This window comes from Neopsephotus bourkii, unplaced genomic scaffold (assembly GCF_033783945.1).
Source record: "Neopsephotus bourkii isolate Nb327-2 ecotype Australia unplaced genomic scaffold, CSIRO-AGI_Nbou_v1 NB_787, whole genome shotgun sequence".
Taxonomy (NCBI): Eukaryota; Metazoa; Chordata; class Aves; order Psittaciformes; family Psittacidae; genus Neopsephotus; species Neopsephotus bourkii.
In genome coordinates, this window is record NW_026901283.1 from 2,480,437 (window position 1) to 2,494,350 (window position 13,914).

At 40.0% G+C, this 13,914-nt stretch overlaps 1 protein-coding gene across 1 annotated transcript in view; it reads left to right on the forward strand.

Moving 5' to 3' along the window:
• Nucleotides 1-5,026: 5,026 nt before the first annotated feature.
• UBA6 (ubiquitin like modifier activating enzyme 6) overlaps nucleotides 5,027-13,914 on the forward strand; it is a 28,760-nt gene continuing 19,872 nt past the window's right edge. Inside the window, exons 1-10 of the mRNA XM_061355254.1 lie at nucleotides 5,027-5,243; nucleotides 5,512-5,638; nucleotides 7,628-7,689; nucleotides 9,237-9,331; nucleotides 10,130-10,158; nucleotides 10,947-11,041; nucleotides 11,586-11,697; nucleotides 12,780-12,860; nucleotides 13,408-13,530; nucleotides 13,772-13,895. Coding sequence (XP_061211238.1) covers nucleotides 7,649-7,689; nucleotides 9,237-9,331; nucleotides 10,130-10,158; nucleotides 10,947-11,041; nucleotides 11,586-11,697; nucleotides 12,780-12,860; nucleotides 13,408-13,530; nucleotides 13,772-13,895 — 700 coding nt within the window. The 5' untranslated portion in view covers nucleotides 5,027-5,243; nucleotides 5,512-5,638; nucleotides 7,628-7,648. The remainder of the gene's footprint in view (nucleotides 5,244-5,511; nucleotides 5,639-7,627; nucleotides 7,690-9,236; nucleotides 9,332-10,129; nucleotides 10,159-10,946; nucleotides 11,042-11,585; nucleotides 11,698-12,779; nucleotides 12,861-13,407; nucleotides 13,531-13,771; nucleotides 13,896-13,914) is intronic.

Consider the following 13,914-nt stretch of genomic DNA (forward strand, 5'->3'; position numbering starts at 1 on the left):
GAAAGAAGCTGCAAGCCCCACAGGTGAACCTGCTACAGCTGGAAATTTCTCTGAAGCATCCTGCCTCCCCTTCTGCTTAGGACTGGGTCTGCCCTCAGCTTTCCTACTGTGCAAGTTCTTCAACAATCAGCACTTCTGGGAATGAGATGCTCAGCATTTCTTGAAAACTCACACCCTGAATTACAAGTCTACATATGGATGGAAAAGACACTGATTAAGCCTTGGTGGTGGAGGAGGGGGTTGTCTTGTTATTAGGCTCCTTCCTGTCTATGTATCTTCTGAATTTCAGTAAAAGACAAGATGCCTTATCTCAGAAAAAAAAAATTTGAAGGTTTTGATTTTGAAATAGTAGTATCTTTATTCTCATTTTCAGTGTCCATTGCAAAAGGAAAGGGATCTTGGGACACTCAGGAGGATAGTTACGTGCAGCAAATCTATTTCCTTAATTTATTAATGAAGTTTGTAATTTATGCACTTTTGAGTTGCTGCTATTTTTCAGTTAAGAATTTACTCTGGGCCAGGTTCAGTTGAAAATAGAAACCTCACAGAGTTTTGGATTAGGTCACTTGGAAACACTTTTCTTCTAGTGTCTAGGTCCTCTTTTTTATGAAAGCATCCTCTAGGAAAAAAAGTACATCTAGTTTTTTTGTGCCTCTTATTGCTTTGAAGGTGAAAATCATGACAAGTGTCCTTCCTTACAATCAGCTGATGAATTGAAAGTTCCACTTTCATAGACAGTTAAGGCTTGTTTTGCACTTAAATCTTTTTGCCTAGTGAATGGAGGGGCAACAGCAAGGATGTGACGCCCAGATTAGATACAACCCCTATAAACTGGTTCCTACCTCACACTGCAAGTGAAATGTATATATAGAATACCTTTAAAATGAGAAAGGCAGACTTTATTTCATGTTTTCTCATGAAAGGCCAAACAGCCAAGAGGTGCTTAGGAGGATGTCTACCTTACTCAGGGAGTCCTGAGCCAGCCAGATGCACTTTTCACAGGTTTTTTAGCACACTGTCTGGCCTGGGTTTGTCTTACACTCCATGCCAGTGTTTTATTTATGAAGACTCTGTTTTCTGCCCTAGAATAAAACAAAGAGAATATCGTGTGGTTAAAGAAAACATTTATAAAAAACTTTTATTATCGTTGACGTTAAGATTTAGCAAGGATTTAAATGATATAAAGGTATTATGTTTCATAGCATTAAATGTATTTAAAAACAATTCCTCCCTTTTTGTCCTTTTTTTTGCTTAATAATAACGGAGCTTAAAATTGTATATGATGCAAAATAGACTAATCTTCCTTATTTTGATATAAGACTATTCTAAATCTGCAGCTCTCTCTGTTCATTCCCCATCCTAGGAACTGTTGTCTTTAACAGTGGTTGGAACTTTACAGATGTTTCAGCAAAGAAAAGGTGGTACTTCTGCTTTTGTAAAATTTAACTTCAGTTAAGCTAGTGCTATCCAAATTTGAGAATGGATCTGAAACTTCATCCAAGAATCCACCACCTTATTTCTAGCCTTGAAAAACTTATCCTTGTAACGAGGCATTCCTGGAAATTGGCTGTAGGGAGCTCTGTGCAGCCGGTGTACCAATTCTCCTGAGATTTCCCAAGCAGATTTAAGCATCAAGAAACATATTTCAAACTTCTGGTTATTCAAGTTGGTTGTTTGAAGACTACCCATGCTAATTTTCAGTCTGGAGCACAAGTAGGAAAGAAATAAGAGACTAATTGTGAGAAGGTCTGGTTGAGTGGCATCAATCCATCACCAGGATTCCTTATGTAAGTAAAGCTTGTGGAAACTCCAATCCCGTATCTGCTGTTCCTGTTAACAAATTAGAAGTGCTAAGAGCCACAAGCTCTTACAACCAATAGCCAAAAGCAATGAATATTTATCTGGCACTTCACAGCCTGCGTTACAGATACACACACACACGGAAAAGCTGGCTCTTGCTTTTGGAAATTCATTCATGCACATATCAGCACGGAATCAGCTTAGGTAATTGGTGCCCTTGTTTATCTGGATCAGGATTTTAGCAACATTGTTAACATGGTTTCTAGGAAGGTGTCACTTGCTAGAGCAGCCTTAAGTGACAGGATCCTTTGGCCCACCCCATTGGGAAGCTGGAGTCCTTTTAGACATGACAGCAAAGCACTCCTACACAATGTTGTGCCAAAAAGAGGTAACAAAGCCTTGCCAGTCAGAATTTCACTCCTCTGAGAGCAGATGGCAAACCACAGCCTATGGCAGAATGTTGGGAAACCCACTGAATGATACTGATGTGGATTTATGGTCAACTCTGCATTGGCCTGTGTGCTAAACAGAATTGTGTTTGCCTAAGTACTTCCAGATAACACATTTTTAGGGAGAAAACTACATACATTTTTTCCTGCTAATTTACATATTAACTAAATGGATCATGGACACAGACGCCCTCCAGATCTCCACTTTGGTGTCCCCATTAAGAATGTGAAATTATGTCTGGAAATCAGGAAATTTAAAGACTTACTTTAAAAAAACCCAACAACCAACCAAACAAATTGCAAGTGGCTGGGATTTTCCCCTTCAGATGGAAATGAGATTTACCGCTGTATCAGCATTATATATATATATATAACTCATATATATATGTGTGTATATGTATTTATATACATATATATGTATTTTGGTATATATCATATATATATATCATATATACCATATAGATATCGTATATACCAAAATATACATTGGAAATACTGGACTTAAAGATGTCTTCAATACCTGTACGCAGAAGAAATCTACAGCAGTGCAGCTAAACTGAAAATACAGAGATTTTGGGCACAAATAGGCTTGAGTCCAGAGGTAGTGGTATTCTGACCACAGCCAGGTACCGCTCATTGCTTCAGCAAGTCAATAAACTGACTTTGAAGCATTGCTTCATACGTTTTGCCAATCTAATGTGGTACAAGTATGGAGTTGAGATTTCCCTTAAAATTTATTTATTTAACCAAATTTACTAAGATTTTACAGTTATATGTGTTTTTTAAAGAGAAGGCTAAGGGGAAAAGAAAAGTTAGATGGCTTTACTATTTCAGATTTTGCAGTCTTGGAAAATAAGAGAAAAACCTGTATATTTTTGGTTTGGTGCCATAGATCTAGAGGGCTCCTGAGTACACCTGCTAATTGGTGTATTTGGGAACCATTTACTTTGGCTTCTGGGGTAAACAGAATCTGCCCATTTTTATTTGGCAATTTATCTTAAAATGCCCATGTTCACAGTTTCACTTGACGGCCTTTACTTAATTACCACTGAACTGTTAGGTGAGAATTAACTAGACATTGTCGTTTCTCCATGTAGGCAGAAGGCTTGTCAGCATTCATTGTTACTATGTAAAACCTGTTTCATGTGAGATGACTGCATATCAAAGTGAACGGTATCTTAAAAAATGCAATGATCAGGACAGAGAGATGGTAGGTAGCAGACTTTTTTTTTTTTATTTTCACAACATATTTGATTGCAAAGCTCTTAAGAACTGTTAGTTTAACCTGAAAAATAATAAAAAAGGTTCACTTTTAAGGAAAGATACCACAAAATTAAGTGTAAAAATAGCTGATAGAACTTAATTAGCAAATTAGCAAAATGAAGCTGAGGAGCTATTTCATTTCCTCTCATCCTTTACAGCTGGGACTCTTGTTAATTGGGTACATGCATTGCGTTTAGAAATTACTTTGTTGAAATAATGGAAGTAATTTTGTTGATTACGTGAAAAAGCTACAGAGCAAATACCAGCCTTAAATATTCCTTTACTGGTTAGGGCTACGTTTGCCATCCTGAAGAGCTGAACTGCTTTCTCCGTTTATCCTATCTTTCAACCCAGTATTTCAGACTTCTGCTGGCCTCTAGTGGTTCTTTGAAATTTGCCCACATCTTCTCTTGTTACTCCTGTGTGACACAAAAAGAGCCGGGTGAAAGTCAAGATCTTTCACCCTAATCCTGCCAAAGCAAACCTCACGTTTGAAACAGCACAGCGTTGTCCAGCTGCTCTTAAGTAGGTTTTTACTAACCCAATACAAGAGTTTCGTGTGTTCTTGGACCGAGGTATAAACCTTGAGGAAGATGTGAAGGATTGCTAAAATTGTTAGATACGAATGCTAAAATAATGCATTGCATTCTCAGAAAGAAAGAGCACAAAACATGTGCTCTCTTGCTCCTACAAGTTTCCCAAACCCCAAGCAAGACAGAAAAAGGCTTGCCTGGGCGGGCCCCCCCCCCGTGTACTGTAGGATGCAGGTAGTTGTTTAAGTTACAAATGTTTTCAAATATAATGTGACTGTTGTTATGTATACAACTGTGTGCACTGACATTTTTCAGTCATTGCTTGTGCAGCAGTATGAATGCCTCCCATTCTAGCTATAAGAGGGGCTAACGGTATCAAGCCAGGTTCTCACCTAACCATAACATAACCATTGGGAATGGTGAAAGGGAAAGCAGGGTTAAAGTTGAAGAAAGGGAGACCCAACTGCCTGATGGGGTAAGGTGGGCAGTGCTGGGATCTTGATGAGAGCTTGAGGAACAGGAGAGCATTTATAGGAGGTGATGTTGAGCTGGTGGTGAGGCAGAGCCATGGTTGCTGCAGCTTGCCTCCTCCTGGTTAAAGGACACCGTAAATAAAGGGAAAATGTTTCCACAACTTATACCATGCTGGCAAGGGCCACACACTGCTTTTGACACCTTTACCCCAGATCTCTGCTCCTCTACAGCCTTGGATACTCTGCAACATTTCATAACATCACTCCCTAGACCCTTTTAATGACATTTTGCCTGTTTTTGAGGTAGGCACTATCTTGCTGGCACTGGCCTGCAAGATGCAGAGACCTAAGGAGCAGGGCTCAGCGGTGCTCTCGATCGTCTGAAATGGTAACGCTTCAACCTAACGGGGGCTTGCCTGTTTGCTTTAAACAACGGGCTTGTACTTGGGCAGAAAATGTTCTTAGTCTAATGGCTTACGCGCCTACCCCCCCGGGTGCCACAGCAACGCATGCTGCCCGCCGCCATCTCAGGCCGGGCTCGGGCCGCCCGCCGTGAAGCAGGAGGAGGCGGGCCGCGCCGGCCGGCCCTAGCCCGGCCCCTCATGTCGGCGCAGGCGGGGAAGCACCGCGGCACCGGCGCTGCCGTTTCCTACCCCCTTCCTGCCTCTTCCCCCGTAGTGCCGGCAGCGCTCAGGCCTCGATCGCAACGCCAGGCCGCCAGGGTGGTGAGGGCGGGCGGCGGCGGGGCCGGAGGGGGGGATGGCAGCCTGCCGGATGTCGGTGCGCAGAGCCTCGGGGACGCCCCGAGGGAGCCGGGGTTTCGGGCTGCTGTCGGTCGGGCAATGCTGGGACCCGGGTCGGGTTCGTTTGGGGGCCGGGCGGCTCTGTCTCGGTTTCCGCTGTAGATCCGAGGTGCTTTTCGCCCATTAGCCCAGCTGAGCAGGTAACAGTGGTTTTGAGCGTGTTCTCTCTCTCTCTCCGCCGACTGAACAGGGAACTGCATCGGCTGGGATCCGCCTCTGGAAACGCTGGATAGGTGGGATGAATCCAGGCCTCCCTGCCATCCCAGCCTGCTGAACAGCAATTGATTAATACTGCTTCAGCCTGCGCTGACTTGGAGGTAAGAAACATTGAAACCAGCCCACCACTACAGCTCCTGTGCCTTTGCTGCTCTTCAGAGCATCTCAGTCCTTGGTAACATGCAGCCTCGCAGTTTGTCCCTGGGTTGTGTCCCACAGGCAGCTGAGGCATTAAAAAATGAAGGGCATTACTTACGCAGTTAAATAGGAGCCTGGCAGTAAAACTGATAGCGTTGGCTTTTAGAAAGGAAACAGGTAAATGTGTAAATGTCAACCACCTGATTAGAACTAAGACATAATAAAATCACTTTCCTCTCCCTCTCTCCCCATATTACCTGCCTGTGAGACAGACTCAGTAGGTTAAACTAAAATGAGAAATAAAATTTGATGTAGAAATATAGTAACAAAACTTTGTCTTGGAACTACTTGATAATAGTACCACTAAGTCCTCTTTCGGAAGGAGAGGTTCAGCCATAGCTGATGGGTATACCTGCAGCAGCTCAGTGCTGTAACAGAGCATACAGGATGACAACTGAGAATTGAGAAATATATTGGAAGAACCACTGTCACCCAGGTCTGAGTGATACAGGTGGAGAAGGTTCTCTTGTGGGTTGATCGGACATCCTTGTTGGTTACAGAAGGCTGTTTGGGACGCACAGTGATTGAGATGGCTGTCAGTAGCCACAGCAGAGCAGGCTGGGTGTTTTTATCCAGGTGGATCACCTTCCTCACCTTACTACCACAATCTGTTTTATGTTGGGCAGACGCAGACTGCCTCTGCTGTTTGTGGAGGAAGATTATGGAGCAGAGCAGTATGGAAATGGTTGCTCTTGGCTGTTAGGAGATGGTGTTGGCTTGATTTGAGGGGAACTTAAAAGTCTTGTATCCCAGTCAGTGGCTGAAATGAAGGCTTTTACCTAAGCAGGGCCAGAAGCCCATGACTCTCAAATGAGATATATTGCTCTCTGTCTTAAGATTTGGGTCCTCAAATGATCTGGTAACATTGCCATTGCTTGTCTTCAGCCCCTGTTGTGTAAGGGCACAGGGACTGCACTGAAGGTAACTGGTGGTGTAGATTGTGATGGAGGTGCCTCAATTTGACTGTCTTGTGTACTAGCTTCTGTGTAGGAGTTAGTATCCACACTGTAAAAGAGATTAACCGGTGCTATTTGTGGCCTGCTATCAATATGACTGTGTCCCTTTCTACAGTACTTGAGTGCTTTATAGTTAAGCCTAAAAAATCAAAAGGACAGATTTCAGGTTAGAACGTTGTAGTCTGTGAGTTGTGGTAGGCTGCAGGTGCCACACTTCAGAAACCTTAAAATGTTTGCCAAAACCAGATGAGCAATAAATTTGAGTTAGTCTTTGGGTAGTTAACCTAGTCTTAGTGCTTAGTTATCACTAGGGTCACTTAACAATGGGAAAGTCTTTGGTAATGACTGAAGGACTTAACAGCAGATATTATTATTTTTTATAAATCTTAGGGAACTGTTTAACTTGAAATCTTACTTAAATGTTGCATTCATTCAGATCTTTGCGTATTGAGCTCTTCAGTTAGCTTAAATAGTAACTTGTTTCTTAAGTTTCAGCAAACATAGAAATAATGCAGCATAAAAAACTATTCCTAGTCATTCAGGGATCTCCTGTCTTCTCTTCAAAACAAAGCACGAGTCAGGTAGATGGAAGTTAAACAGCTTGGAGCTATTAATATAAAATTAAATTGTACTTTTAGTCAATATAACTGTGGCAAATACAAGAACTAAGTTTTGAATCTCTTCAGTGGGGAAATTAAATATGTATTTTGAAATCATGGAAGGTTTGAGGGTTCTTGTCTTGTGGCTCCTGTTCATTTTAATTACCCAGATGTTGTGGTGTTCTATAGGCTTCTCTGTTCAAAGCGATTCCTGTGTAATATCAGTTTTTGTAGTTTTCACTCCTTGTGTTGAAGAACTGAGTGGAGCAGGGAGAGGGGGCCAACTGTGACATTGCATCCAATGTAACTAGATTATTTCTTTTTGTAACCCTTCTAGTGTAAACAAATCATATCAATTATGGCAGCAGACTCTATGGAAATCGATGATGCTTTATATAGGTAAGAATATCTGATTTTTAACTGTTGCTCTTGACTTACAACATGTTTGCATGCGGTAATGTAAAAGACAAGGCTTGAAAACAGTCTGCTGCTGAGGAGGTAGAAGTGTGTGCACTTGTGCTGCTGTGTTCATCCTCTTATAAGGCAAAACCCCCAGAGTGTTCAGCAAATGAAATAGAACCCACTTCTTTGGGTTAGTGGTGAGAACTGGTTGAATTGAAGATACATTTCCTCATTCTGTAAAACTGGTCCTTTATTGGTCTCGTAACAGCTGTGTTATGGCCATTATTAGTATTTGAACAGTAAAAAGCATAGATAAATACTGTGTAGTTGTTCAAAGTTCCAGTGCTATCAATAATGTGTGCTTTTTGTAAAACAGGAATAATGCTTCTCCTATTTGTAATAGGGATTTTCTTTATGTATTTAGCTTGTTTCCCCTTTGACAAGGTAGATATTCCTCTCTTGTTCCTTGTCTTTTGCTGCCTTCTTTTCGTATGTTACACAATTTAGCTCCTTCATAATTTCATTTATTCCTCAGTCTTTAACATAATTCTCTGTCCTCATGAATGTCATCAGTATCTCTGTTATCCTCCAAACTTCACAGTATTGGGTTTTTTGGTGTTGGTTTGGTGTTTGTTTGGTTTGGGTTTTTTTGGTAGATTTGAAAAAAATCACATTTATTTTCTTATTATTACTGTTGTTTCAATTTCTTAGCTGGGAGGGCCTTGAAATCATTTGGCATGACAATAGTTCAGAGACCCTGTACTGGAACAAATGGTGTCCCTAGAATAACATTGTGGATGAAAAGCTTTTACTTTATTGTTAAAGTGCATATATATATATATATATATATACGTATAAATTTAAAAACCAAATACTTACATGCTGAACAAATGAGGCTTATTTTTAATTGAGCTTCCTGTGTTATATGTGTCATTTTACATTTTGGCATTTGTCTTATGAAAGTCATGCTATTCCTTTGTGAGAAAGGCAGTATTTAGAATGGTTTAAGTTTGATTGTCTGGGTGATTTTATAGGTTCCAGAGCTCAGGTTCTGACTCAAAAAGCTGCTGCACCCTCTGGTTTGAAGATCTCTGATAAAGAAGTTCTTTGGCTTGCTTATGTCTTCAGCAGTTAATTCCAAAAGCCTACTATCTTGAAAAATGCTTTACATGGATTTAAAAGTAATTTCTCTAACACTTCACACTGAGAAGGTCTGTGCTACATGCATTTCACTATTTGAATTGTGCATTCAAATATTACAATTGACTTACATTTATTTCCTAAAGCACTACACAGTTCAAATACACAAAAGTTATCTCCTCAGTGGCTTGCTGAACAGAGGGCTGGTAAATAGAACTGTGCACATGTCACTAGTGACACACATCTGCAGAAATTGGTGTGGTGGATTAGAAACCAATTGGGATGATAGAATAACTGAAAATACTTGAACGTTTTTCTGGAAATGACTGGGGATTCTTGACTTGCTTTTATGTGCTCTTGACTTATTTGTATCTTGCTTTGATCTGAATTTATCTTTGCTATAGTCGCCAGAGGTATGTTCTTGGAGACACGGCAATGCAGAAGATGGCTCAGTCCCATGTATTCCTGAGTGGTATAGGTGGCCTTGGTGTGGAGATTGGTAAGTTAGGTAACATATATTTAAGCATTCACATGTATATGTAAACATACTGTCCCAAAATACTTATAAAGCTTATTATAGATTTAGTAAGCATGTCTGAAGTACCTGAGGGAATTTATATGTGTTTTCTCTAGGAAACTTTTTACTAGAATATAATTTCACTTTTTACTTTAAAATGTGCTTCAAAGGGCCAGGTTGCTTTACCCAAAATTGTGTGTATTGAGTGAGGGTTGAGAGTAGATAATCCAAGCTATTCCTTTTGACATCAATATCAGTGATTGTAACACAAAAGCATCTGTAACCTAAGTATCCCCATGTAGGAACTGTGGGATGGAAGGTAGGAGAACAGATGCAGTTTGGTGAAAAATACATAACCTCTCCAGTGCAAGAGACTCCTTAACAATTTCCCTTACTTTTTGTGAGCCAGACTTGTCTTGGCTGGTTCTTACATGGCTTATTGCACTTCAGTTGGTTTTAATGGTACTCTGCACCAGATGCCAGAAGAGAGTCATGGAATTTTCCAGTTTATTGCCATTAGTGTCTCTGTAATCATGCCTGTGGGATGAGCAGCTGACAAATGACAAATGTAGAGAGACGTTTTAACATTGGTTATGCTATTCTGCTTTCAGTGGTGCTGTAGAATGCTTAAGCTGAATGTAAAAGAGAATAAACTGTTAAGATGTGAAGTTCTTAGCAATCACATACTGTTATTGTCTACCCACTTAACTGTTCAATTAGAGATGTGCAAGATATCTGCAACAGTCCATCTCTCTGTTTTGTTTTGTTTGTTTTTTTCAGCCAAAAATATAATTCTGGCTGGAGTAAAGGTATGTAAAAAGTTCTGGTTTTGGGTATTCTTGGGTGAGGAAGAGAAAAAGGGACAACACTACTATGCAGCTAATCTTAAATTTCGGAAACTATCTTTCAGTAGAGGGATTGCAAAGCATTTGAGGACCTGGGAGTGAAAACTAAATAATTTGGATGCTCAAGTGGTACAGTCAGACTCTCACAGTGATGTCCACTGCACTCTGAAATACCTCATGTAATATTTTAGTCAGCTGCTGATAGACATTGAATCCTTTTGTATAAAATGGCCTCTCCTAAATGGACTGCTGTAAGCTCGAAAGCCAAACTATTCAAAATGTTATCCTGTTTTGTCATCCACCAGAATCCTTTTGTGTAGACATTAGAATGGTTGGACTTTTTAATCCAACAGTTGCTTTTGTGCTGCTGGGATTAATTTTATTAGAGAAAAGCATTTTAAAACTCTTCCAATTGAGAAGAAAAAGAAATCTTGTTTATAATTTTGGGAATCCATTAATTTACAGATTGCCCTTTAATCACAGTATGGCAGAAATCATCCTTATTATTTAAATGTTGTCATCACTGCTAGCTGGGAGGAAAATGCTTAGTGAAATGCGTGTTGCAATGTGTTTCTGTCCCTCAAACAGTAAGCTTTCTTGGAAAAGAGGTTGGAAGAGCTTGTATACATGGAACAACTAAATCTTCTGTGGTGCTAGTCCTCCAGCATTCTATGTGGGGCTTAATCCGTCCTTTTGGGTACTATGACCATGTACACTTCTTCCAGTAAATTCTTTTTGCTAAACTTTCATAGGCTCTTACAGTTCATGACACCAAGCAGTGCACAAAATGGGATTTGGGGATCAACTTCTTCATCCATGAAGATGATATTAGCAGTCAAAGGAACAGGTTGGTAAAGTCTTTGGAGTGAGGGAAGACTGAATTTGACTAGGAGTAACAGTTTAATCAGCCACAAAAATAACAGTTCATTGTCTAGGAGCTGCTGATACATATACTGCTGATGCATATACAAGTACTTCTTACATCCTTTCTCTGGAGTTACTGTCTTTGACTACAGTGCCCAGGTGGGTATTAGGGGAAGTCTAATTTAGGACTGGAATTCTTTGTCAAACATCTCACTTCTTGAAGTTTGGAATTTGTAATGTAACTTTAATAGTAGGGGCCAAGGTGAATTTCTTTTTCACACTTCCTCAGCCATCTGGGTGAGACTAGAAAACAGTCATGATACCACGTTATCATGAGACCTGTGATACATTGGACAGAGCTTTTTTCCTCAAACCTTCTAGGAACTGAAGTGTGAATAAATGAGTCAGTGATTGTTGCTAGGAGACTTCCTGAGGGGCTCTCCTAGGGCATGTCTGGTATGAAATTCTGTATTGAAAATACAGTTTTGTAGATGCATGAAACATCTTGAAAGTTGCTGTTCTTTCAGGGCTGAGGCTACACTTCATCGCATTGCAGAACTCAATCCATATGTCCATGTAGCAGCATCAGTTGTACCACTAGATGAAACCACAGACCTGTCCTTTCTAAAGCAGTACCAGGTACGTCACTCTTAAGGCTGTTGTATCTGGTATTTTTCTCACAGGAAACGCTTAAATTTATTTTTTTTCAATATAATAAAATGAAAATTAACCAAAGTGTATTTTAAAATGATGTAAAGAAAGAAGTAGTCTTGTATTTGGACTAAGGAAATTGCCATGCTTGTTTCTTCAAGGCTGAAACAGTGGATTTGTGTTCCTAGCACTTTCTTATGCTACTTACTATGGAATTTATTATGACAGTAAATAGCTAATAGATACTGCCATACAATTTTTGTTGTTGTTTGAAAGCGAAATTGTGACTTTTTTTGCAGGTACTTAGTACAGATGTTCTGCATATATTTTGTGTGCTGTATTCCAGGCAGTAGAAACTCAGGCTATATAATTAGATATTTATGTACGCATGTATCTATGAAATGTGAGCTCCTCTGTGCTGGAACGATGATGTTTTCAATTGTTCATTCAGCTGTCTCATGCCGGTGTGCATGGCTCAGTCTGAGCTGGAAGCTTTTACTGTGTGGCTTTTGGTTATACCCAAGCTCACCAAGTTTCTGAATGTCCCAGCTTTAATAATCCATGTATAACTGAATGGGATGCAGTGCACATGCTTTGTAACCCAATACTATACTAAACTTTAAAAGAATGCTTGCAGAAATTGTATTTCTGCAGTTTGATGAGCACCAGTATGTGAAGCTTGTGCAGGCTTCTCCGTGTGCACTCATGAGTATTTGTGTTTGTTTTGCTAAATTTAATCTTAAAATTCAAGATCTGCATTCTCCCTGAGATTACCTGTAACTGTTCTCATAACTATTCTAATTAGGTTTTGAGTTTCATCGTTGCAGTAAAAAGAAAGTGAGAATTTGCTGTTCTTGCTCTTGCTCATCTGGTTTCCAGAACTTGTGGAGCAGTAACCCATCTATTTTAATGTGTAATGAGAAAACTGACTTGAGACTGCTTTCTCTGTTACGTGTGTGGGAAAGGAATCGGAACACCTGACCAACTTACTGTTAGTACTGCTTTTTTTCATAGCCTGAAGATGTTGATTGTTTTTGGTATCTTAGATATATTTCTGTTCTTGTTCGCAGTGTGTCATATTGACTGAAGTAAGCCTGCTGCTGCAGAAAAAGATTAATGACTTCTGTCATGCTCAACAGCCACCTATTAAGGTAATAGAAGTAAACACATGAATAATCTGTACAGTGAGCATTCTGAGTCTCCAGCATGTTCTATCCAGAAATGGGGAAAGCTGATTATGAGGTGTATAGTTCTATGCAGATAGCATGTTGATCGAGCAGTATGAGTTTTGGGAGTACAATACTCGTACTCTGTACATATATCTGGTATTATCTGGGTACCAGCCTCAGTAACCATAGTTTGATTCTTAACAGCAACAGAAAATTTCTATGAAGAAATAGTTTTCACTGTGAACTTACAATAATTCTGAAAGAACATGCTGAGACCAAATGTAACAGTGGTAGAAACAGAAGTATTTCACTGTATGATTGTTGGGTTTTGTGTAGGGGTTCAGAAATGCTCATGCAGGTTCAAAGTCTGTCATGAATGCTATGCTGTATAGTCAGTGGCCTGGGTGCGTCTGACAGGTTTGCACACTAGAAGGTAAACTGCTAGCCTTGGACAAGGTTGAATGAAAGAGGTCAGTCCTTTGGCTTGTGCTGCTTTAGGGATACTCACGGGTTTTACTTTCTCTTGTAGTTCATCAGTGCAGATGTATATGGATTATGTTCACGTTTGTTTTGTGACTTTGGTGATGAATTTGAAGTGCTGGACACAACGGGAGAGGAGCCAAAGGAGATCTTCATTTCAAATATAACACAAGTAAGGGGTAGAAGTCATTCTGCTGCTTTATTTTTTTCTTTACAATGACTTGTTATTGGCTCTGTGACCAAAAGGACTGAAAAAGTTATCATAGGTAACTCTTTTGTTATGACAGAACTGATGTGCTAGAAGTATTAGAGGCTGCAGTTTCAATAGACGATAAGCTATGTGTCTACAATAAAGCATGACTTCTTTACACAGACACTTTCCTCATTGCTAACTTTGCCATTTTCATTTTCAGTCAAATCCTGGTATTGTCACTTGCCTTGAAAGTCATCCACACATGCTTGAAACAGGGCAGTTCTTAACCTTTCGGGAAGTAAATGGAATGTCATGCTTAAATGGATCCACACACCAAATAACAGGTAAAATGTTGCTGACTCC